Below are 24,789 nucleotides of genomic sequence, written 5' to 3' on the forward strand. Positions count from 1 at the left end.
TCCTCGGCACGAAGCTGCAGCATACAACCGCCTACCACCCCGCCAGCAACGGAATGGTTGAGCGCTTCCACCGCAACTCAAAGCCGCACTGGCAGCGAAACTCGACCGCCAGCACTAGGTGGAGAAGCTCCCGCTCGTTCTTCTTGGCCTACGCTCAACGGTGAAGGAAGACCTCGGCTTCAGCGCAGCGGAAATGGTCTACGGCTCAACAGTGCGCCTCCCGGGAGAATTCTTCTCCAACCAGACACCTTCCGCCCCAACAGCCTCCGATCACATCGAGAAGCTGCGCGCATGGCTCGCGCAACTCAGGCCAACAGCACCTCGCATCGCCCGCAACAGGAAAGTTTTCACTTTTCCTGACATGGACTCTGCTACCCATGTGTTCGTGCGACACGACGCAACGAAGCCCCCCCTTACTCCGCCGTACGATGGCCCATTCAAAGTTTTGGGACGTACTAACAAAACCATCGCAATCGACGTGCGGGGGAAACGAGAAGTCGTCGCCGTTGACCGCGCCAAGCCTGCTCATATTGAGGTTTCCATTCAAGCAGCCTCTCACGTACGATTTCAGTGCTAACCATTGGACTGTGACCTTTCACTATTCAGCCCATAACTGCTGTCATTCTTTAAAAGCTCCGCAATCTAGGAGGGGAGCCTTTGTAGCGGAAGCTGCTCAGCACCACCGCATTCTTTTCTATCCCGTCTGCAGCCGGCCGTCGACAGCGCGCCTACTCGCGGCGCCAGCGCCTCCTCCTCCGTGTTCGGGGAACAACGTATTGTCGGGGCCGGCTGAACGGACTTTCCTCTTTTCCTCTTTTCCTCTTTCTTGTAGAAGAACGCGGGGGTGCCTCCTTCTCTCCCTCGTCGAGGGGAGCTCTCGTCACTCGCACGGAGTGGAAATAAACAGTCTTGCCCTGCAACTCCAAACCAGCTTCACGTCTCCTTTCTCGCTGCCTCCGGCAGCCGACATTCCCGGCCGCTACATCCTTATCCCCAAGCCGCTTGGGGCGCGTTGAAGTCCCCCGCGATGACCAAGGGCCCGTCGCCAGCTGCTTCGCGCGCCTTTCGCAGTAACGTGCTAAAACAATCTTTGGCTTTAGGTCGGCTATATAAGTTCAATGTAAACATGCTAGAGCCACACCTTTTCGATGGAATGAGCTCCATGAGTACGTGCAGTATGCTGACGTTTGTAAGTTCGCGTTGCGCCACGGTGAGGTTGCGTCGCACTAGCGTTACAGTGACCGTCGGTGCTACCGCGTTCACAGACACATCTATAGCTCTGTACCCCGCCAGCTTGTCCGGGTCGTTTGTTTCCTGCAAAAGGATTACATCCAGTTGTTCCCGGATTCATAGAAATTGTTGGAGATGCACTCGCTTCCTCCTGTACCCCTGCAGTTCCACTGCCCGATCGTGAGCGTGTTCCATGTGTTATGCTGTCATGAGCGTTGTTTGTGAGGTTTCGTGTGGATCCATGGTGACTGTACGTGTTTTAGGGGCGAAGCTCCTTATAGCGGCACCCGTTCGTCCTTCGTTGTCGTATTAGTAGTCGTAGTGTATTACCAGTCTTACATTTTGCCGGTGAGAGATTTCTTCTGTGCGTTGTTGAACAATAAAAAAATTCGCAGCGTGCACGTTAACTAAAAGCCGAATTCTCCTGTCTCTCATTCCCCCTTAGCAGCCGTTGGCATGTACGTTGAGCACTATCTGATAAGAAAGGGTTGCTACGTTATACTCACTGGGAATAACCTCCTTGGTTTTAGAATGATTTAGCGAGCTTTGGGCCACAGTGCCATGAATACAGTAAACTAGTATATACCACGAACTCGAGGTGGTTAACGGTGGGAAGTAGACACGAAGCGCAAGCCGTAACAAAGTGTGCGTGTGCCATTTCTCGTTTAGTCCTTGGAATGTCCGCTGGATGGCGGTGCATATGCGGAACATATGATGAAAAGATGCGAGATGGTGGTACTTGGAGTGTTGAATAGATGGACGAACGGACACACAGACAGATGCATGAACGGACTCATAGATGGCTGCACCGACGGATGGACGAATGGACGGACGCAGGGGTGGATGCACAGATGGACGTGCGGTCGCACGAACAGACAGACGCACGCACGGATGGGCGAACGGACGCACGGACGGTCACACAGACGGACGCACGGACGGATGGAAGCAAGAACGAATGTACGGACGGTTGCGTCTCCCCACTATCGATCATTCACTCCTTGGATATGTTGCCATTTTTTTTACTTGCCGTCCAAGTGATCCTGCGCCTCGTCGTCAGGTAACGGCCTAAAGTAGGGTTTCCCGGTATTCCGCACGGGGTGACCCACTACCCCTGGAAGACTCATTTCGATATCGTCCATGCGTGCTTGCAGCATCGCGAGCATCTGTGTGAGCCGAAATATCGCAATGCTGAACTGTTCAGTTTGCGCGGTTTGTTGAGCTTTGCGCTGTTAAGTTGCGCAGTTTGCTGCACTTGTCGGGCCATTATCGCGCCTACCTTGTCGTCGAGTCTGTCGACTCACTCGCAGAGTTTCTGCTCGCGTTTCTGTGATTTGACGAGCTCAGCCTACTCCGGGTCTAGCGCTTTACGTTTAGAGGTTGCTTGGTGCGCATCTTGCGTGTCCATAGCTTTTTGCACACTCTGAACGGTATTATAAGCCGCGTTGGCGGCGATGAGTTTAAGAAAAGGAGAAGATAAAGAGACTGTAGAAGCCTCCTCCTTTAATGTCGCAATTTCGTTTCTTAACTCATCATTTGCTTGGCACAGTTTTTTCATTAAAGACTCGAATTCATCTAGTCGTTTCTGTATTGAGCTTTCTGGTTCGCTGTTGGTACTGTTGTTAGCAGAACTTTCGCGTCGGTCTACGGCGGGGTTTCTAATACTAGCAGCCTCGACTCGCGTTTGCGGTGCGCGAGGCGCGCGACCAAAGGCGATGTTTACCCACCTGACGTTATGGGGGTCGCATACTATTCCGCTTTTCGCTGCAGCGGCGTAGGTGGCTTGGACCGTCGACTTGCTGCCATTCCTCCCTGAACGGGGTCGAAAGACGCCCCGGGAGTGCGCCGGAAAACGAGTACGGGAGCGAGTGCGGCTCCGCTCGCGGCTCTCTCTCGAGGCCGATTGCCTATTGCCGCTGCATCGTGTTGATGCGTGGCGTCGGCGGGAGCCCTCCCTTCCGTCGTGGACAGTGCTGCTGCCGCTATGGGTGGCCTCAGCCTCCTCGCGCATTCTCCGTTCCTATTGTCGCTTGATAAGGTAGGGTGTTTTGTACTTGGATTAGCACTTGCGGTCTCCGGTGAAGTGATCCTTTACGCACAGCAGGCACGCGGGCTCTCACCAATGATCATTGGGCGGGTTGCTGCATCCACACCCACAGCACTTCTTGTTGTTTGGGTTGGGGCACACGTCGGCCCGATGTCCCAGACGACCACACTGGTAGCACATGTCGAAGTGTTTTTTGTACAGAGTGCACCTTAGCACCATTCCTCCGTAGTTCACGTCACGGGGCACGTAGTATCCGTCGAACAGGAATATAACGTTCGTCGCGTTTCCAATTCGCTTGGCATGCAGGGCGTTCGGGTTACGGTGGTTCACGAGTCGTCGTACCACGTACGCTGGCTTTTCGTCAAGTGATACACCCTTGATGACGCCTTTGGATCTGTTATCCGGCGCCGCTTTGTAGGAATTCTCTTAAAACTCGCGGTCACCGATACGCAGCTTGCAAATACTGCCGTACCGTTTTGCACGATCTTCTGAGGGCGTGGGTACCTCAATCAAGTTTTGGCGGCCCGGTTAGTGGTGGTCTTCTGCTCGGCCGGGTCCGTCGAGCGCAGCAGGGTCTGCCATACCTCCCATGTGGTCAATGGCTGCACGTCATTCCACTACATGAACTCATAAACGCATAGAGCAGTGGGAATCGTGTAGGAGCCCTGGGCCATACGTGCCTGAATCCCATAGTCAAATAAAGTGTTTACCGCCACCAAGTTTTGGCGCTTGTTCAGACTAACACGCTGTCCTCTTCAGCTTCTCCGCGTCCCACCCATGCCGCATTGTGTATGCAGCAGTGGACGCGGTCCTTCCAGTACTGCGATACGTTGAAGCCGTTCCGGGGTCATACGATGATCTCTTAGGCATCTGTCGGCAGGGTGGGCGTTCGGCTTGCGTTGCTGAGTTTGCTCACATGCTGCGTCGCTCTCTGCATGAACGCGGCCTTCTTGGGACTTGCTGGCGTTGCTCGCTGGTTCGTCGCGCGGTCGGCGTCTCCAACCGCTTTCTTGGTGTTACGCTTTACCTCGCACCATCCTTGTTCTTTCCTGAACTTCATCGGTGATATCTCCTTGCCGTCAACTTGCATGACGTTGATTGCAGACGCCAGCACAGCGGATGGGTAGCACCCGTTTGCGACGCCGACGCATCAGGCCTGCCGTGCCCATCAATTGGCTTGTCGGTCCAGCGTGGCTGTACGAATACTCTTCACAGAAAAAGCCCAATTATGGCTCACCTGCCTAAACCTCGTGTGGGGAGAGTCCACAAGACTTTCGCACTCGTATAGGAAGAATGTAAACGGAATGGCAGGCAAGCAATAAAAAATTGGCAGACCCCACGTAAAGTGAAAATCGATTATATGCGAAGCACGAATAAGGAAGGTTGATATGTCACTTTAAAATCACCACAACATTACGAGGTGGAGGTAAATTATGCCATACACGACTTCCGTGTTACGATGATTGTTATGTTACCATGTTTGGATGTGTCATTTACCTTCGTCATCTACTCATGTCACTTGATGCCAAACTTAGTATATGTGAACCTAGCCTCTTTTCATGACAGAGGGACGCCGGACGCTCTCAAACGCGCATGCGTCAAAGGAACGCAGTGCGGCGCGCGCCTGCGAGTGTATGGCAGGACCGGCGCCTGGCGTGGCGATGCCGGTGTGACGCAATGAAATGAACGCCGGTGAGCACGCGGACCACGTCACGTCGAAATGTATTAGCTCCTTCACTGTGGAATGTAGTCATGTTCTCACATGACGCTCATCTCATGATTATCATGTTTGCACCAGTCACATGCCCTCGACATTCAATTACGTCATGTAATACCACATATGGCATATGTGAAGCTAGCAAAACGGCCACGAGCGCATCAACAGTACGACTTGTAGTCATGTTGTTACATGACACGCATGTCGTGATTATCATGTTCGGATGTGACATTTACCTATGTCGTCCATTCGCGTGACGTAATACCAAGTTTGGTACATGTGAAGCTAGCGAAGCGGCCGCGAGCGCATCATGAGGGTAATATGTAGTAAAGTTGTTACATGACACGCCTCTCATGTTTATCATGTTTGCATCAGTATCATACCTTTGTCATCCAATGACATCCCGTTATACCGAATTTGGTATAAGTGAAGCTAGCGAAACGACTGCCAGTGCATCATGAGCGTGGCATGTAGTCATGTTGTTACATGACACGCATCTCATGATCGTCATGTTTGCACCAGTCACATATCTTCGTAATCCATTGCCGTACCGTAATGTCAAATTTCATATATGCCACGCTAACGAAATGGCCGCGAGCGCATCATGAGCCTGCATGTAGTCATGCCACATGACACGCATGTCAAAATTTTCCTGTTAGGGTCACTCGCTTGTGTTCGCCATGCAGTCTTGTCATACCATAGAGGTCTTGCAACATGTTCTGTGAACAAAACCGCCGGAGGATCAGCAAGACCAAGAAAACAAAATCATGATATTTATGCCATACATGTCATGATTTTCTTCTTATGACTAGTCGATTTTGCTCGCAATACAGCCATGTTATTCTGTATAAATTTTGGCATCGACATCATCATCAAAACCGCCAGGAGAGATAAACATGTGGCTAGACAGACAGACAGACAGACAGACAGACAGACAGACAGACACACAGACAGACAGACAGACAGACAGACAGACAAATAGATAGATAGATAGATAGATATACAGACAGACAAACAGACAGACAAATAGATAGATAGATAGATAGATAGATAGATAGATAGATAGATAGATAGATAGATAGATAGATAGATAGATAGATAGATAGATAGATAGATAGATAGATAGATAGATAGACAGACAGACAGACAGACAGACAGACAGACAGACAGACAGACAGACAGACAGACAGACAGATAGATAGATAGATAGATAGATAGATAGATAGATAGATAGATAGATAGATAGATAGATAGATAGATAGATAGATAGATAGATAGATAGATACTGTCAAAGGCGCCGAAGTTCACTCAGAAATGCTTCACACTTAAAAATTTGCGGAGCCGATGCGACGCGCGTCCATGGCCCCATAGTTCAGATAATATAAGCAACATATATTTATAGTATGACTTGATCACGATGTGTTGACGGCACTTCAACTTCATAAAACATAGCTGCGCAGTCAAAGTAAGAACTTAGCCTTGTTCGTACACATTCATAGTAAAAGCAGTGCGAAAACTACAATGCAGAGACAAAAGAAAGCGGACAGAGAGGTGACTGCCAACAACTGCGTTTATTTTCGCAGTTCGGGAAATGGAAAAAGTGAAAGAGAGGGGGACGATTTTTCTAGCACACGCGCACTGATCGTGCCTTATCGAAGAAGCATTGAACGCTCAACTGCAAAGATCTCTTTGTCAGTTAGTGAATGGATGGGGGAGCTGATTCTTGCGCGACCTGCGCATGGATGGCAAAGGCTTCAAATATTTTGAAGGCACCGTTAATAAAAATATAGCGAAGCAGCGCAAGATGCGCGTCTGATAAAACTATGTGTGGCATCCACACTCAGCACAATGAATTGCCAGATTGCGGCCTGTTTCCGCTTTGATGTTGTCGAAATGTTCACGTCAGCGACGATCCACACACTGCGGCTAGTGTATGTCCAATGTTGGTGCTGTCGCAGAATGTGGAAAACTCGTAGATAACGTTCACTTGCATTGAACGGTGCCAAATACAGGACTCTTCTTGCACTTCTTACTAGCAGCACTGGCGTTGTTCTTTCATCTGCACGATGAACCGAATTTGATGAATGCGAATAGACAACGTTGAGAATTGTGCACACGGCACCTTTCTCGATGCGGTATAGAATGCGCCATCCAGATATATTCCTACGAGAGCGGCCGCGATTTTGAGTACACCCCAGTAATTCGACAAATGTGCGAAATCAGTAGTGATACCCTACCTACATGGCATATCTCTCTCTGCTCTTGGTAAGACACGATGGCGGCCACGAGGAATTTCTGTCTCATGAGATAGTGTCAGCGCAGGGGAGGAGAGTCGTTCTGTTCTGTTGTGCTCTCCCCACTTCCTTGTATTCGTCAGACAAAAAAAAAAACACCAGGGTGCACCGGCATTCATAGGATGACAAGTGAGCGACCACGAGTTGTACGTTTTGCTGAACTATCTTCTTGAGTAACTTTCCCAACGTTGCACCAGACATGTGAAACGGAGTATAAAAGTAAGGTCAACGATTGGCACAAGTTTACCTGGTTGGGAGGGAAACTGAAAGAATGAGAAAACTCCCACGATAATTATATTAGGAAAACCCGACGTTTTGAAGCCCCTCCAGCTTCTTCCTCAGGGGTGAGAAATCTCGAAATGTGCGGCGCTTATATACGCCTGCTTGCCGTGCGTGAGAAGCTCGCCGTGACTCAGCGCAAACGCTGGCAGTAGAGGGAGGGCAATGTCCCCATAGAGTAGTTTATGTTCCCCCAAGTCTGCTGAATGTACCAGGACTCGAAGGGGAGTCGCCAGAAAGTGTTGCTTTCATCCTCTAAAATGACCATGTCGTCCGGGCAGAGGTGATCAAAGCACTAGCTGTGTTCTTCTGCTACTGTGCTCAATCGGCTCTACAATTTACGGAGGTCGTTTCCGTGCTCTTGTCTCCTTTCATTGAAGTTCCCTGTTTTTCCATTGTATAAAACGTGGCAGTAAGTGCACAAGCTCCGGCCCTAGATCGCCGGTGCACGATCTTTGTGCGGAGGGGTGAAGCTGCCGATGATTTGTGGGTGACGTTGACCCCTGTCTTATTCAGTATACGGGTTACAGTTTCGCTGGTGGCGGTGACGTAGGGGATTGACACACGGTGTTGTTGCGCAGACGCAGGTACCAAATTTTGTCCGCTTTTACTTTTGCGGAGGGCTCTGTGAAGAATCCGCACTGGCTTCGAAATGTCGCGTTTTTCTGATATAGTTTTGGTTGGAGTTTTCTGATTTCTCCCGCATAGAAGCAGCACGCTATAAGAATGGGCTTTTTGTGCGTAAACAACCTACCATAATGTCCCTGGATTTTTTCTTCTTGCCTAAGTACTGCAACTGCCTCCTTTCCCGGCCGTCTCTCCCGGGCAGCCGGCGTCTGCTGCCATTTTCTTCTTGGAAGATTCTCAAAGCCACGCATGTCTAAGTACAATAGCCACGAATATTTCGGCGGAACGACGTACCTTTCTCTTGCAGTCATTGCCCAGTCGTTAATGAGTGGGGGATTCGTTTCACCAGGTGCTGGCAAAGTGTTAGGAACAACATGGCAGCCGAAATCAATTAAATTCGTCAACGGGGCTTCAGTGGTTGTCGCAAAAAATGTGGCAGAAAAAATTGTAGGTAGGAAGAGAAAAAAACCGGGGCTCTTTATCAGAGGAAAATCTAGGGGCTGCCCGTGGCTAGTTATCTTTTCGTTCACTTTCTTTCTTCTCATTACAGTTACTTCGAATTACATCCCCTGCACTTTTTCTGACATTATTGTCTGTTAGTTTTTATTATTGTCACCCGTATTGTGATTTTTTCTTTGTGATTTCCTCAGTTAATAGTGAGCTCGATGCTGCACGCCCGATTTGAAACAAAAATATGCTGTTCGCTTGTAATTTATTGTGGCGCTGCGGTTTTCCTGGAGTCTACGGTGAAGGCCAGTGGAGCTGTGCTCATTTTGCCGTATACACACAGAGGAGGCCCACCTGCTCTCAGTGTCCGAGGTAAACTGATGATAAAGGAGCACGCATTTATAGATGGGACCAGGCGTCTTGCGTTTAGCCGCACCAACGAGAGCTGCAAGAAGCGCACACATCTTCTAGTAAAGGTAACCCTGAGTAGTATGCGAAGCAGCCATGGGTCGACCTAAAGTTCTTTAAAAAAGGGGTTCATTAAAGTAGGCTTCATTGTCACCGCCACTTTGCGAGATTTCGCCGCCGCTGCACTCAAGCGCATGCCTTCAATCATGCTACTACGCTGCGAGTGTGAGAGGAATATATGTTTCTGTCATAAAAAGCAGCACATTTCTCATACCACAGCACACGCAAAAGTTGAGCGACTTCTCTACCGCACAGCCGTCAAGTGGACGCTCCGAGTACCAGCGTGGCTACGACGACGAACAATCCTCGACTGCAAACTGCTTGAAAGTGCTCAAAGGGATGTCGCGCGTCCGTGCTTACCCTCGGCGTATATTTTATTAATGCGCTGCTGGTGAAAAGAAATCCTTGCCACTCCATTTGTACTTGTGGGTTTTTTAAATCTTTTGCGGCAGTTGATTCGCGAGACAAACAACTCCTTCATTCGAGCCAATCGACGATTATTTGCTAACAAAAATGTTGCAGGGCTCCTTCCACCTGAATCATTACGCGTTGCATTAGTCACGAAAATATGTCGGAATGCAAATAACCGAAATTGTCAACCTAGTGCTAGGGAGAGCATATTTGAATGCGAAAATTCTAAGTGGATCAATTTAGCCACTCCTGTTTTAGCACACTTCGACGGATTCTTATGATAAGTAGGATTATCAGGACGGTCACCCCTTACTGGACAAGCTCACTTGATGAACCAAGCACAATCTTGCAGCTTCTAGTGTTTTCTTTGAAACACACTTTTGCGCTGTGAACTCTTCATTACAAATGCAAGAATTCGGTGAGCCAGGCATCTGAAACGTCTTATGCAGTAAACAACTGCTTTGAAGTGAAGTCACCTGAAGCAATGGAAATTATACCATCTCAAACAATCATACACCCGCGGTAAGAGGCGGCTATGTTGTAAATGTCATGTGAGATGGCTCAGATGAATGGTATACTTAATCTATAGCCATGTCATAATAATCAAGAAAATATTTTGCCTCGAGTTACAAACACAGACACTGAACCACATTAAACAGGACAGGCCTCCATCGCAGCAAACAAGCTCAAGTGATGCAAATTACCATGTATTTGTGTCCATAGTGTTAATTAGGACTGCAGTGTGCCTAACGTTGTGTCCTTTTCTCTCGCAGTTCGTTGCGCACCCGAACGTGCAGCAACAGATGAGCACCCTATGGTACGATGGTCTGCCTGGATTCCGGAGAAAGAGCATATTCGGCCAGTGCCTGCAGATTGTCAAGATCGGCGTGGCCTTTCCCTTTTACTCAGCCATGTACATCTTCTTCCCACGCAGCCGCATAGGCAGGGTCATGAAGAAGCCGTTCGTGAAGTTCATCTCAAACGCCTTCTCGTACCTCCTTTTCCTGCGTGAGTGAGGAAGCTTCTCTGTCGGTCAATATTTCTGCGTTTTTTTACAGCACATGGCTCGCAAGCTTTGCAAACACGCTAACCTGACGGTTTGTTTGATTAACACGCGTAAATGTGGGCAGCAGTTGTGCTTGAAAGGGAAAAAAGGACAGCCGATGAAGGACAAGGCCCTGTGTTCGCCGGTCATTAAACTTTCGAGTCACGCAACAACATGGTACGTGTTGGTCTTCGGGGAGGGGGGAGGGGGCGTTGTGGCGCGGTGCATGAAGGAGAGTGGGAGGTGCTTCAGCGCTGGCGAAGCTAGAGGGACGGGGGGGGGCGAATGCACTCCCTTGCACATGAGTACCATCCAGCCTACGTTTCTCCGCTTGTCGACTTTTATCATTTGGGCAAACAGCGACGGGACGGCGAAAGAACGAGACGTGATTTTGCATGCGTTTGGCCAATAGACTACAATCACAGTCTGTATGTAGCATTTGTAAGCAATCGCGTGTGGCTCTCGTAGAACACTTGCTTGCCACGCAGAGCGCCTGCATTCAGTTCTCCCTCAAAAGGAAAATTTTAGGGTGAAGCACCTTGAGAGGCTTGTCCACTCACTGTACATGATATTGCGATGGCGCTAATGAAGAATAAGCAAGTTAGCACATGCTAGGTACCTGATAGAACACTGTATCTGTGTCTTGAATGAACACGAATGGTGGTGGCAAAACGACAAAAACACCAAGTGGACTCGGAGTTGAGGGCGCGGAAATCGGCGGCAAAACGAGAAAAACGCTATACCTTTTCGTACTTTTCGGAGACTTCAACGTGGACACCACGGACAACGATTGGCCAGTCCAGTATATGACGTCTTCATGCACACTACGGCGCATTCCGCTTGACTAGGAACAAGCAACAACCACCAGGAGACCATGCGTACACCTCATCTTTACCAACTTCAGTCTAGGCACGTCCGATAATAGAACCATTGGCTCTGCATCTTGTATTTAGAGCATACAGAAACAATGTATCCGATGCCTTAACGTCCTTCTCTATATTCTCCAATCCCACGTGCTCATCCTCATCTTTTTTCCTGTATACATCATTTCCCCGACTGATAAAAAAATATCAATTGCGTAGCACGTAGTCCCTTAGCTTCGATTGAGTTTTTTTTTTCACTCGTCGGCTCTTCCGTGATGGCTGGCTGCACATTTTGTTCTACAGTGAAGATGGTTTCGACTGCAGTAGGAAGGCTCTGGCTGCAGTGAAGATTGTTAGTTGGTTTGGGCTGCTGTCCCTTGCCCTGACGTAGGTGGACAGCCGTCGTGTTCTTCACTCGCAGGTGCACTACCTTTAAAAGGTTCGTCCGATGAAGGCAGATTTCAATTTAGAATTCGAGGCCGACTGCTTATGAGCTTCCCCGCAGCTTCTGGGTGTACTGCTTGAAATTCGGAAGAGTTTCATGCGCGACTGCCTTCCAAAAGAAATGAGGCTAGCCCTTGTTGCTTAGTAATTTTCTTCGCTTCCGAAAAGTACGAGGATATTTCCCCGTGAACACATGGCTTTCTCACATGGACGTAGTCACCGACAGCAAAGTTTTTGGTCCGAGCTCCACGATGACAGTCAGTGTAAAGTTTGGAAGAAGTTTGTTTTTGTTGGACACGCTGACGCAGCCGTTTCATCGACTCTACTGCATTTTCGTGAAATGAAGAATCCGGTAGTCCAATAATGCTTAAGCGATTTTGTGGCAATTGTCCGTGCAGATGAATGGTGGGTGCCACTCTTGTTGTGGCATGAGGTGTGCGGTGGTAGACGCCCAAATAGTCCGCCACGGCGACACGGATATTATGCCACTCGTATACTGCCATTGAACTACAGACTTGAGGACTTAGTTGAACCTTTCTACAGGAACGTTTGCCTGCGGGTAATAGACAGAAGAAAAGCAATGATGTATGCCGCGTTTTAGAAGAAACTCCTCAAATTCTGTTGAGCTGAATTGTGGTCCGTGATCCGAAACTATTTCATTCGGGTAGCCACAGTGATCAAAACTTGTAACAAGAAGTTCTTGACCGTCGCCGTAGAAACTTGTCTTGAAAAAAAATTCTGGTCATTTGCTGGGATGATCAATAAGCGTCAACACATAACGGCTATTGATCGGAGCTTGCTCAAAGGGGCCGTTATTATCCATGGCAATTTTCTCCCAAGGCTTGTCTGAGAAAGTTACTGGCTGCATAGGGGCTGCAGTAGGCCGTGCAGATTTGTCACATGACTGCCAAACAAGACATGTTTATTCAGTTCTTCTACATGGTCACCCCTTCGAGGCGACCAGTACATCTCTCGCAGTCTACTTTTCGTACGATTAATTGACGGATGCGATTGGTATGTGGCTTCCATCAAACGACGAGTAAGACTACTTGGAACTACGATGCTTTTATCACGGCAAAGGAAGTTGCGGACAATGGATAGTTTGGCAGGTACATGTAAAAAGGTCTTTAGCACTGTTTCCAGAGATTTTTTCAGGTCAAGATGACGAAACGAAGTCCATGACTTTTGTGATTATCTTGTCAGATGCAGTCGCTGCTTGTAATTCTGCCACGGTTAACATTGGAGAAAGCAGGCAACCATATTGATTATCAGTGACGTCACCGGTTTCTCCGGATAACGGCAGTCGAGAGAGTGCATCAGCCACCACAATATCACTTCCCTTGCGGTACTCTACAGTGTAGTTGCAACACATCAATCGGGCTGACCAATGTGAAATGCGCAATGGCCGATGTCCTACACCCTTAGTAGACAACAAGGTAACAAGTGCACTATGGTCAGTTCACAGAACAAAGGGACAACCCCAAAGGTACACGTGCCAATGTTCACAAGCCAAAACACATGCTAAGGCTTAGTGTTCACCTGCAGAATATTTCCGTTCTTGTGGGCTCAAGGTCCGGGAGGCAAAGTTAACCGTCTGTAGAATTCGCTTGCTCTCTTTTTGTGGTACATATCCTAGCCCATATCAAGAGGCATTGGTCGTGACAATTATGGGAAGGTTTGAATCAAACAAATGTAAACCTTTGCAAAGTTGTCAGCAGCGCTTTCAAAAGGACAAAACTCTCTTCGGCAGCTGACGTCCAAGCGAATGGCCCGTTGCCTCGAAGCAATGCCTGTAGAGGTTTCACAACATCCGAAAAGTGGGGAACGAACTTGGCGCAAAATCCCGCCAGGCCAAGCAGGGAACGAAGTTCATTTACGTTTGAAGGCGCTGAAGATGCTTTCATCGCTTGGATAGGTGACGCTATCGGAAAGAGCCATTTGACATTCACAACATGTCCCACAAACGTGAGTTCCGTGACGTCGAAAACGCACTTCTCATTTAGTTTCAGGCCTGCTTTACAAAGTCGCTGCAAAATGTGGCGAATAATTGCAAGATTGCCTTCTAGAAAACGGCCATAAACGATAATGTCACCTTTGTAAAAAAGTACCTTTGCACCTTTCAGTACGAGATACATCATTTTCTGAAACGCCGACGGAGCTGAAGTCAAGCCGAAGCATACTCTGTTGAAGCGAAAAAGCCCGTCGTGCGAAATGAAAGTAGTCAGGTCACGACTTTCAGTATCTAGTTCAAGTTGATGGTAACCAGACGCCTAATCCCGCTTGGAGAATCGCTTGGCGCTAGCTAAGCTGTGCAACAGCTCATCTGTCTGCTGTGGTGGAAAGCTATCGACAATTATAGCTTTATTACGCTCTCACAGATCAACACACAATCGTATTGAGCCATATATTTTCCGAACAACCACTATCAGGAAAACCCACCGAGAGGCATCTACGCGCTCGATTATGTCTTGAGCTTCAAGTTTCTGCTTCTCAGACGACACCTGCTCACGTAGGGTACACGGCAGCCGTCATAATTTGCTGGCAACGGGTGGAATGGACTCACGAACCTCAACTTTGTGTTTGAATCTTTTCCTAAGTCTGAGCTGTAAGTCAGAGATGTTCATAGTCGGAACATAACTTAGTTGGCAATGTAGGAGTGCTGATGCAAGACACTGAAGTGATTTACCTTTAATGCTCATCTGTAGTGCCGCAATGGCGTCAAGCACAACACAGAGGTGCCTTCAGATACATTATACATAAGAATGCAAGCAGTTATGTCTTGAAACGCAGCTGAAGCGACCAAACATCCTCGAACGAAGAAATGAATGTACATGTTGTGATAAGTGCAAAGCCAAATCAATGGGGTATCCTGTACAAGGCACCGCAAACTTTCGAGCTTGTTATCGTTGTGGGGCGGCTGATCACCTTGCAAATAATCCTGCATATAAGAATCGCCGGCGCAGATATCGTCTCTGCGAGAAGATTGGCCACGTAGACGTAATATGCGGGTCGTCTGGATACTCTGCTAAAGTTCGACAAGTTGATGACGATGACGACACTAGCCCTCAGTGTACCGGCAAAACAGTTTGTGTTGTAAAGGAACACAAGCATAACATTTACGCATCCATCGCAGCCGAAGGCCACACTATCTTCATTCTAGTTGATACGGGTTCTTCTATCACTATTCTGGCTGAAGAACTCTATCGTCAGTTTTTTTCGAGCACTTCTGCTGTGAAGTCAACCTCAGTGCAACTTGTCGACTACTCCAAGTCAAAGATGTCGATCCGAAAACGATAACAAGCTCGAAAGTTCGCGGTGCCTTGTACAGAATACCCCATTGATTTGGCTGTTCACTTAGCACAGCAAGTACATTCATTTCTTCGTTGCGAACAAGTGTTTGGAACATATGTTCGCAAACTCTGACGAAGACCGGTCCACCGGTCGAAACCCTTGGTAATAAAATTAATACAACCACTAAGTTGTGTTTCTTCTTTAAATATATATATATATATTGTGAGAATTCATTGTACGTCATCTTCCTCATCTATCAATAACCATCATCAGTCTTCGCCCCGTTCCTCTTCATGATCGGCGCCATCTTGCTGTTGCTTCAATAAAGCGTCAGCTGCACCGTTGTATTTCAAGTGGTGGAGGTGCTTCCCGATCTCTTCGACCTCTCTCCATCCAAAGCCAGCTCCTGGAGCTCCGTTCGGGACGTCGCTTGCGCCAGCAGAGCACCATGGCCCAAGAGCAAGCCCAACCGAACCCTACCTACCATTCTTCCTGGCGGGCCCCACGTCCTATTTGCTACTACTGTGGAATTCGAGGACACATTTCCCGGGTCTGTCGACGTCGGCAGCAAGATGAACGTCGTGGTTATGCCGCTTTTGAACGAGACGACACATGTGCTCGAGGTTACTACCATTATGCCGACAGTCCTTCCAACCACCGATCACCGTCTCCTGTGCGCATCTCCAACACGACCAACATTACACGTGCATCCCGACCACGCTCCCCTTCGCCACTCCGACGTTCTGTTTCACCACTTCGGCCTGTCTCTCAACTGGCTGCCCAGCGATCGGAAAACTAAACAGTGCAGTTTTTGGAGGGAAAACTGCATCGCGGCGAAATGACCCAAGTCCTCCTGAACGACCGTCAAACATCTTATTGGTAACTGTGGAAGGTGTGCGGGTGTTGGCTTTGGTGGACACGGGAGCAACTATATATATATATATATATATATATATTACCGGCTCACTAGTGAGTTGTATTAGTCCCCCCACTCGCGAAAGAGTTGGTACGCCCTTGGTCATTGCTACCCTGTAGTCACCTGCTCAGCTGTGAGTGTGCCACGAACGTCATTTGTGTCCTTTGGTCAGAAGCTCAGCCACGAGCACAGCACCCCCGTCATTCTGCCCTATGGTGAGACGCTCTGCCACGAGCGTGCCACCCACGTTACTGCTACCCTGTGATCAGATGCTCAGCCACGAGCATGCCCCCCACGCCAGTGCAGCCCTGTGTTCAGACGCTCAACCACGAGCCTGCAACCCACGTCATTACTGCCCAATGATAGGACATCCAGCCACGAGCGCGCCACTCACGTCATTGCTGCCCAGTAATCAGACGCTCAGCCACGAGAGGGCCACACACGTCATTTTTGTGCTATGGTCAGACGCTTTGTCATGAGCATGCCATCCACATCGTTGCTGCCATATGGTTAGACGCTCAGCCAAGAAAATGCCACCCCTGCCATTGCTGCCCTATACTCAGACGGTCAGCCACGAGGGTGCCCCCACGTCGTTGCTACCCTGTAGCTAGAAGCTCAGTCACAAGCGTCCCACCAACGTCAGCACTGCCTTGTGATCAGACGCTCAGCCACGAGCGTGCCACCCACGTCATTGCTGCCATATTCACACACAGCCACAAGCGTGCCATCCCCGTCATTGCTGACCTGTAGAGAGACGATCAGCCACGAGCGTGCCGCTGACCTCATTGCTGCACTGTGGTCGGAAGCTCAGCCTCGAGCAGGCCACCCACGTTACTTTTGTCCTATGGTCAGATGCTCAGCCACGAGCATGCCATCTACGTCATTGCTGCCCTATTGTATGAGCCCAGCCTAGAGCATGCCACCCACGTCATTGCTGCCCGTCATTGCGTACTAAGAGCATGAGTGCATGTTCAGCGTTCTTCGTCGTCATGCGTCATTATGTGGGCGCAGAGGTTGTTAAGTAGCTTATGTAAACGAGGAAGAGGGTAGTATCATCATCAAGACTAGTTCAGTGTTCGGAAAACAGAAAAGGTCAGCGGGTGGGCTTCGCCACGAGTACGGCGGCTCGTTCTTTCTTCAGCACCACCCACGTCATTACTCCTCTGTAGTCAGACGCTCAGTCACAAGCGTGCCACCGACGTCATTGCTGCCCTGTGGTCAGACACCGAGCCACAAGCGTGCCACCCATCGTCATTGCTGCACTATGCTCAGACACTCAGCCACGAGTGTACTACCCAGGTCATTGCTACTCTGCAGTCGACGCACACCCACGAGCATGCCATCGACGTTTTGTGTCCCTATGGTCAGACACTAATCCAAGAGCATGCCACTTACGTCATTGCTGCCCTTTGGTGAGATACTCAGCCACGAGCGTGCCACACACATCAATGCTGATCTATGTCAGACGGTCCACCACGAGTGTGCCACCGACGTTATTGCTGCCCTGTGGTCAATTACTCAGCTACGAGCGTGCCGCCCACGTCATTGCTACCCTGTAGTCTCCCACTGAGCCACGACGGGCCACGAACGGCATTGCTGTCCTGCGTACAGAAGCTCAGCCACGAGCGTGCCACCCGCGTCATTGCTGCCTGGTAGTCACAGGCACTGCCACGAGCGTGCCACCCACGTCATTGCTGCCCTACGGTACGACAATCAGCCACGAGCGCACCATCGAGGTCACTGCTGCCCTGTGCTCAGACGCCCAGCCACAAGCGTGCCACCCACATCATTTCTGCCCTATGTACAGACACTCATCCACTAGCGTGCCACCCAAGTCTTTGCTACCCTGCAGTCAGACGCACAGCCACGAGCGCGCCGCCCACGTCATTGCTGCACTATAGTCAGACACTCAGCCACGAGCGTGCCACCTGTTAAATATTTCATGTAAAAGAAGAAGAGCGCCGTATCATCATCAATATTAGTTCACTGTTCGGTAAAAGAGGTCATTGGGTGGACTTCGCCACGGGCATGGCGGCCCGTCCTTTCGTCAAAATTTCAATGCCGTGAAACCCGGGAGGAAGGCCCTGAGATGAAGCGGCCTTCACGAATTTCGATCACAGTTGCAGCCTTGAGGACTTTTGTGAAGCCACTGTGGGTAAAGCTTATGCGCTCGGCTATACCACCGCCGAGACCTGGGAGCCCGACCATGGTTGCAACTGAGACTACTAGGAGCACTGATGGTATGACGTGAGTACAGGCATCGTATGAAGGTTCACGAGACGGGAGCCCTCACATCTATTTTGGCTCCATCCTGACTCGCCCTTGACGAAAACGACCCGATATTCACAAGTCAAGGCAGTCCCTAGGTCAACGACGCATATCTTGACAGTGCCGCACCATGAGTGCAGACACCGATTGAAGACTCGAGAGATGGGAGCCCTCACGTCTACATCGGCTCAGTACTGACTTGCCCTTCACGAAGATGGCTCAATATGCACAAGACCATCGAGAACGACAGCCCGACAAGTGACGAATATTTGTTGTGCGAACCTTCTGCGATGGATGCCGTGTTGACCATGAATTTGCCTTGCGACAAGGCCGGCCAGTGATCTTTCCCATTTCCGACACTGTACCGGATCATGGAGGCGCTTTACCAAAGGTGGAGTCAGACACGTAAGGCCGTCGCGCAGGTCATCGCAAATGTCGAATACCTTTGACATATGGACCACCCATTAATATGTGAGTTGAAGAAGTTTCACCGAATTTCACTGAACAGTACAACAGAGAGAGAGAGAGAGAGAAATAGAAGGAAGAGACAGGGAGGTTAACCTAGAAGAACTGGTTTGCTACCCTGTACAGGGATGGGAAAAAAGGGTCAGAACGATGATAGAGATATAGAGATATAAAATAAATTAGAAAAAAACACATGCGCACATATTCAGAGAGTTCCGATCACAGTCGTTTGAACAGGCCGGTTGAACGCAAGCAGCAGAGGAGCGCCTTCACAGCCTTCTGCGACCTAAAGTCCTGTCGGTAGCAAATGATTCTTTCTTGCGAAAGAGTCTCGTTGTCCAGTTCGTCTAGTGCATTGCAGAGTGACTGTCGCTGCGACCAGTATTGTGGGCATTCACACAGAATATGCCAAGTTATTTCGTCACTGCCGCAATTGTTTCATGCAGCAGTGTCAGCCATTCCTATGCGGAAGGCGTACGCATTGGCAAATGCGACACCCAACTATAATCTGCACAGCATAGTAGCGCCTCGTTGGCGTGAATCCGGAAAAAAATTCGAAGACTGAGATTCGGGTCTAAGGTGTATAATCGTGCATGTGTGAAATATGACTTTTTATGTCGACGTGGTGCGCTTGCGTGCAAGCATGCGGAGTATCCGTGCAGTGTCAGTTCTGGAGAGCGGCATATATATTTGATCTCTTTCAGTATGAACAAAACTGGTAGCTCGATCGGCCCGTTCATTGCCAATTATTCCACAATGACTCGGAAACCATTAAAACGCCATTTCATGTCCTTTCTCAATGAAATGGTGAGTATTTTCTGCAATATCGAATACCAGCTGTTTGTACGGGCCGTGTCGTAAAGGTGATAGAAAGGATTACAGTGCCGCCTTTGAGTCACTGAAAATTGACCATTATTGCGGCTGTTGATCGCTGATGGATTGCAATGAGGTACGAAGAGCTGTGAGCTCTGCTTCCGTTCATGTCGTAAGGTGAGAGGTCTTCAATTTTCTTGTTGTGTCTTTTATTAGTATAACATATATTGCCACCATTGATGAACGAACTGCTGTGGCTCATACTCGTTTTGGGCTGCGAAGAAAAAGAGAACATTTTAGTGGCTCTGGTTCAGGTAAACTCCCGACTGTAAGTCTTGTTTTGCTCGTGACATTACTGGTGGAGAAGCTGGGTACGTGTACGTCGGCTGTGTCGGTCATGTTGGAGACGGCTACATCTCTCAGAGCAAGAAGCAGCCGCTGCCTGCGTGGGTTACCCCTGAATTTGGTGCATTAGTATCGACACCCCGAAAGATGGCAACTCCGATGACAAGCCAGGCGGTCCAAACCAGCAATGCCCATGGTTCTCTTCTCGCGCATGTTTTTCAGGCGCCACAGACACCAAAACCGTTCCATGGAGACATCTTCGAGGATGTTGATGACTGGCTCGACCACTTTGATCGGGTCGCCAGTATGAACAAATGGGACGATGTTCGCAAGCTGCACCGAGTTTACTTCTACTTATAGGATTCTGTGAAAACGTGGTATGAAAACTACGAGGGCTCCTTTGAAACCTGGCAAGAGTTTAACCGACTGCTCCGTAACGCCTATCGCAACAGCGAGAGGAAAGAGAGAGCTGAACAAGCCATATCCTGCAGAAACCAACGTCCGAACGAACGAGTATTCATGTTTGTTAAGGACATGCTTCGGCTCTTCAAGCGCGCGGATCCTGCCATGCCCGAGGAAAAGAAGGTGCGGCATTTGATGCGCACAGTAAAAGAACAGCTTTTCGCTGGGCTCGTGCGCAATCCACCGACGACAGTCGCCCAGTTCATCAGTGAGGCAACCACAATGGAACGTACGCTGGAGCAGCGGTCGTCACAATACGAACGCCAGATCCCGGCCACCGCATGCTCTATCGGCTCTGACAGAGAGAGACAGGCCCTCGCAGACTTCATTCGAAGTATCGTTCGGGAAGAATTGCGACAGCTTCAGGCAGTGAAATCCCATCCACCTGTGCCAGCCCTCGCGGATGTAATCAGACAAGAAGTCCGGCAGGCCCTCACACCCCTGGCCCTGATCACACCACCGATTCCCGAGGCCTCAGTCCTGACATACGCAGCGGCATTGCGATCCCCTGTGCCACCGGCTACAGATCCTGCTATGCGGCCAAGGTACCAGGCTATAGCCATTCCACGACACTGCTTCGAGCCCGCCTCTCGGCTGAAGGTTTCAGAGCACACCCATCTATCTGCCGTCTGCAAGACAAAGTGGTAGCAAGGCAAGCACGTTGCGCACTTCGGATAACCGTCCACTCTGCTATCACTGCAGTGAAGCGGGTCACGTATACCGGCCTTGTCGATCGCGGCAACTAGGTCTCCGCGGCTTCCACCCTGATGCTCGATGCCCGCGCTACGGTGAGCGCCCTGGCGAAATCTAAGCCTATCTCACGGGCCAGTGAACACCTTCGACTGTTCAGCAGCACCAGTCGAGATCACCATCACCTCGCCGGTCTACGTCACCCAGCTTGCCCTCAACGTCTTCCACTCCTTTCAGGAGCTGGTCACCAAGTCTCCGCAGGGGAAACTAGGAACGGCGACTTCTGGGGGTGAAGTCGCGGCCAGGTGAACTGTAAAAGACCCTCCTTCAACGACGCCACCGGACGAGGACCATTCCGATTTTGCAGTGTTTTCCGACAGCAGAAAGATCGTTTCCGCCGAAATCGCCATCTTCGTCGACAATCATCTGTCAACGCCCTCGTCGACACCGGTGCCGACTATTCCGCACTGAGCGCCACACTGGCATCTGAACTGAGGAAGGTTACTACACCATGGCAAGGACCCCAGTTGCGCACAGCAGGTGGCCATCTGGTGATGCCTACTGGTATGTGCACAGCACGCATTCGAATACTTACGTCGACATTTGCGGGCTCTTTTCTCGTATTGCGCGTGTGCTCTCGGCCAGTCATTCTAAAAATGAACTTCATTCGTAAATACGGCGCCGTCATCGACCTCCGTTAATTACTTGTGTCGTTAGAGGATCCTCTTTTGCGCTGCAACTAACACTACACAATTCCGGAAAAGAGCATTCCGTGCTACTGACGATTCTCTGACTCCCACCTCGAATCAGCCTCTTTGTCAAAGTAGAATTGGGACAGGACGTGTCTGACGCTGTAAATGTAGAGGCCAATATGTCTCTCCTTATTTCACGACAAATCTGTGTTGCCCGAGGAATCATTCAGCCTAGCAACAGGCATGTTCACCTGCTGGTCACGAACTTCAGCGACGAATATCGCCACCTAATGAGACACACTGCTATTGCATGTTGTGAAGAACTTGCCGATGCCAATGATTCGTCTACGTTAGCTTCATTTTCATCGAATGGCCACCCTGACGAGGCCTTCGCGAGCACTCTAGACGTAAACGAGAGACTACCTTCGGCTCAAAGAGAAAGCCTTTTGCGTATACACGGCTCATTTCAAGACTTCTTTGCCACTACGTCAAAGGTTAAACAAACACCACTTGCTCAGCATCGTATCATCACGGAACCCACCGAGAGACCCATCCGACAACATGCCTATAGGGTGTCACAAAAAGAGCAAGGCGCTATTCGTGGCCAAGTCCAGCAGATGCTTCAGGACTACGTCATCCAGCCATTCACCAGTCCCTGGGCTTCGCCAGTTGTGCTAGTAAAAAAGATGGCAGGTACGTAGCGTTTTCGCGTGGATTACCGTAAATTGAACAAGGTCACCAAAAAGGATGTTTATCCTCTACCTTGCATAGATGACTCGTTGGACCGTATACGCAACGCTAAATATTTTTCCTCCATAGAATTGCGTAGCGGCTCCTGGAAAATCGTAGTGGATGAGCGCGACCGTGAAAAGACGGCGTTTATTACTCTCGATGGCCTGTACGAGTTCAAAGTGTTGCCCTTTTGGTATATGCTCAGCGCCTGCTACTTTCCGAACAATTATGGATACGGTCCTCACTGGGCTCAAATGGCAATCATGCCTTGTTTGCCTTGATGACGTCGTGGTTTTTGAACGACACGTCCAACGCCTTCAGGCAGTTCTTCAGGCAATCAGAACAGCGGGGCTTTCTCTAAAACCTGAGAAATGTCATTTTGGATATGAAGAACTGAAGTTCCTTGATCACGTTGAGAAGAGCCATGCCGGCATCCACCGAGATCCGGAGAAAACCCGCGCTTTTGCCGCCTTCTCCATGCACACAAATAAGCGCGACCTACGCCAATTTCTGGGGCTCTGTGCGTATTACAGGCGCTTTGTGAAAAACTTTTCGAGGGTTGCTGAACCCCTTAACAAGCTTACAAAAGCCGGTGTCTCATTTGTTTGGCCTCCCGATCAGTGCCATGCGCTCGACACACTCCGAAACCTCCTCGAGGCTCCGCCTATACTGGGTCATTTTGACGAAAGCGCTGACACGGAATTACACTCTGACGCCAGCAACGTTGGACTAGGAGCGGTATTAGTTCAGTGACATAATGGCGTAGAGCGCGTGATCGCTTATTCGAGCAGAACGTTATCCCCAGCGGAGAAAAACTATTCTGCAACCGAAAATGAATGCCTCGCTGTTGTCTGGTTCATAACAATGGTCCGCCCATACTTGTGTGGCCGCCCATTCAGGGTAGTTAGCAACCATCATTCCCTTTGGTGGCTCGCAAAGCTCAAGGATCCATTTCGTCGTCTAACACGATGGAGCCTTCGGCTAGAAGATTTCGATGTCACCATCGTGCACAAATCTGGACGGATACACACCGACGCCTACACGTGCACCGGTCTCTCACGTGCACCGGTAGAAAATACCAACACTGACGTTGAAGACGACGACACTTTTCTTTCTGCCGTATCAGCGAACCACTTGGCTGAGCAGCGTCATGGCTCGGAGCTCATCCCGCTCATTGACTACCTGGAAGGACGCAGTTCCCACCCTCCTCGAAGTTTCGCACGCTCACTATCCTCCTTACGTTTCCGCGATGGAGTGCTTTATAAAAAGAACTTTAATCCTACACATGCTAAGTATCTGCTTGTTGCGCCAACTACGCTTCGGGGTGACATTTTACGTGCGTGTCATGATGAGCCGTCGTCCAAACTCCTCGGCTATACTCTCACGTTGCAACGGATTCAACGCTCTTACTACTGGCAACGCCTCGCAAAGACTGTGAAGCACTACGTTCGCACATGTCGTGACTGTCAGCAACGTAAGATTCCATCTTTACGACCAGCGGGACTACTCCAACCAATAGGCCCACCAAAGGCGCCCTTCCATCAGGTTGGCATGGATTTGCTGGGGTCATTCCCCACGTCTTCGTCAGGAAACCGGTGGATTGTGGTCGCTACCGACTACTTAACATGCTACTGTGAAACCAAGGCACTTCCAAAAGCCACCGCAGAAGACGTCGCCCATTTTTTCGTTAACAGCATCGTCTTACGTCACGGTGCGCCAGCTGTCGTCATAACTGTTCGTGAGACAGCCTTCATCGAAGAGATGCGGCAGGAAGTCTTGCCATTAAGTGGCATGGAACATCGTAAAACAACGGCTTACCACCCGCAAGCAAACGGGCTGACTGAACGACTCAATAATACCATTGCAGTTCAGTAGGGTTGAGAGTTGGGCTAGTTGGTGAGACATCATTTAACCATATGGTGAAGTAGCGCAAATTCGACGGGGACGAAGAGGACAAGAAAACACGACACTCGCTACACTCGCAACTAATTTTTATTTCAGAAGCAGCACTTCATATATAACCCATAACCCTAGCGACAGAGAAAAGAACTACAAACACTGAATCATTCCCAACAGAAGCTTTTGCGCAGACTCAAGCGATAGTACACGGCAGATAAGCTTAGACACTTTTTAAATGATATAACTAAAACAGCCCTGGGTAACATCAAATCAAATAAAAAAACAAACAAAAAATTGTTGCGGGAATTCACACGTGTTTGAAACAAAATTTTGAAACGACAAGAAGG

The 24,789-nt window shown here is 49.5% G+C and overlaps 1 protein-coding gene across 1 annotated transcript in view; it reads left to right on the forward strand.

Annotated features, from left to right (window-relative positions):
* The window catches only part of LOC119162698 (transient-receptor-potential-like protein), a 505,165-nt gene that overhangs the window by 99,280 nt on the left and 381,096 nt on the right, over positions 1–24,789 (forward strand). The window contains exon 6 of the mRNA XM_075882308.1: positions 10,291–10,525. Coding sequence (XP_075738423.1) covers positions 10,291–10,525 — 235 coding nt within the window. The remainder of the gene's footprint in view (positions 1–10,290; positions 10,526–24,789) is intronic.

Source organism: Rhipicephalus microplus, chromosome 2 (assembly GCF_043290135.1).
Source record: "Rhipicephalus microplus isolate Deutch F79 chromosome 2, USDA_Rmic, whole genome shotgun sequence".
NCBI classification, from domain to species: domain Eukaryota; kingdom Metazoa; phylum Arthropoda; class Arachnida; order Ixodida; family Ixodidae; genus Rhipicephalus; species Rhipicephalus microplus.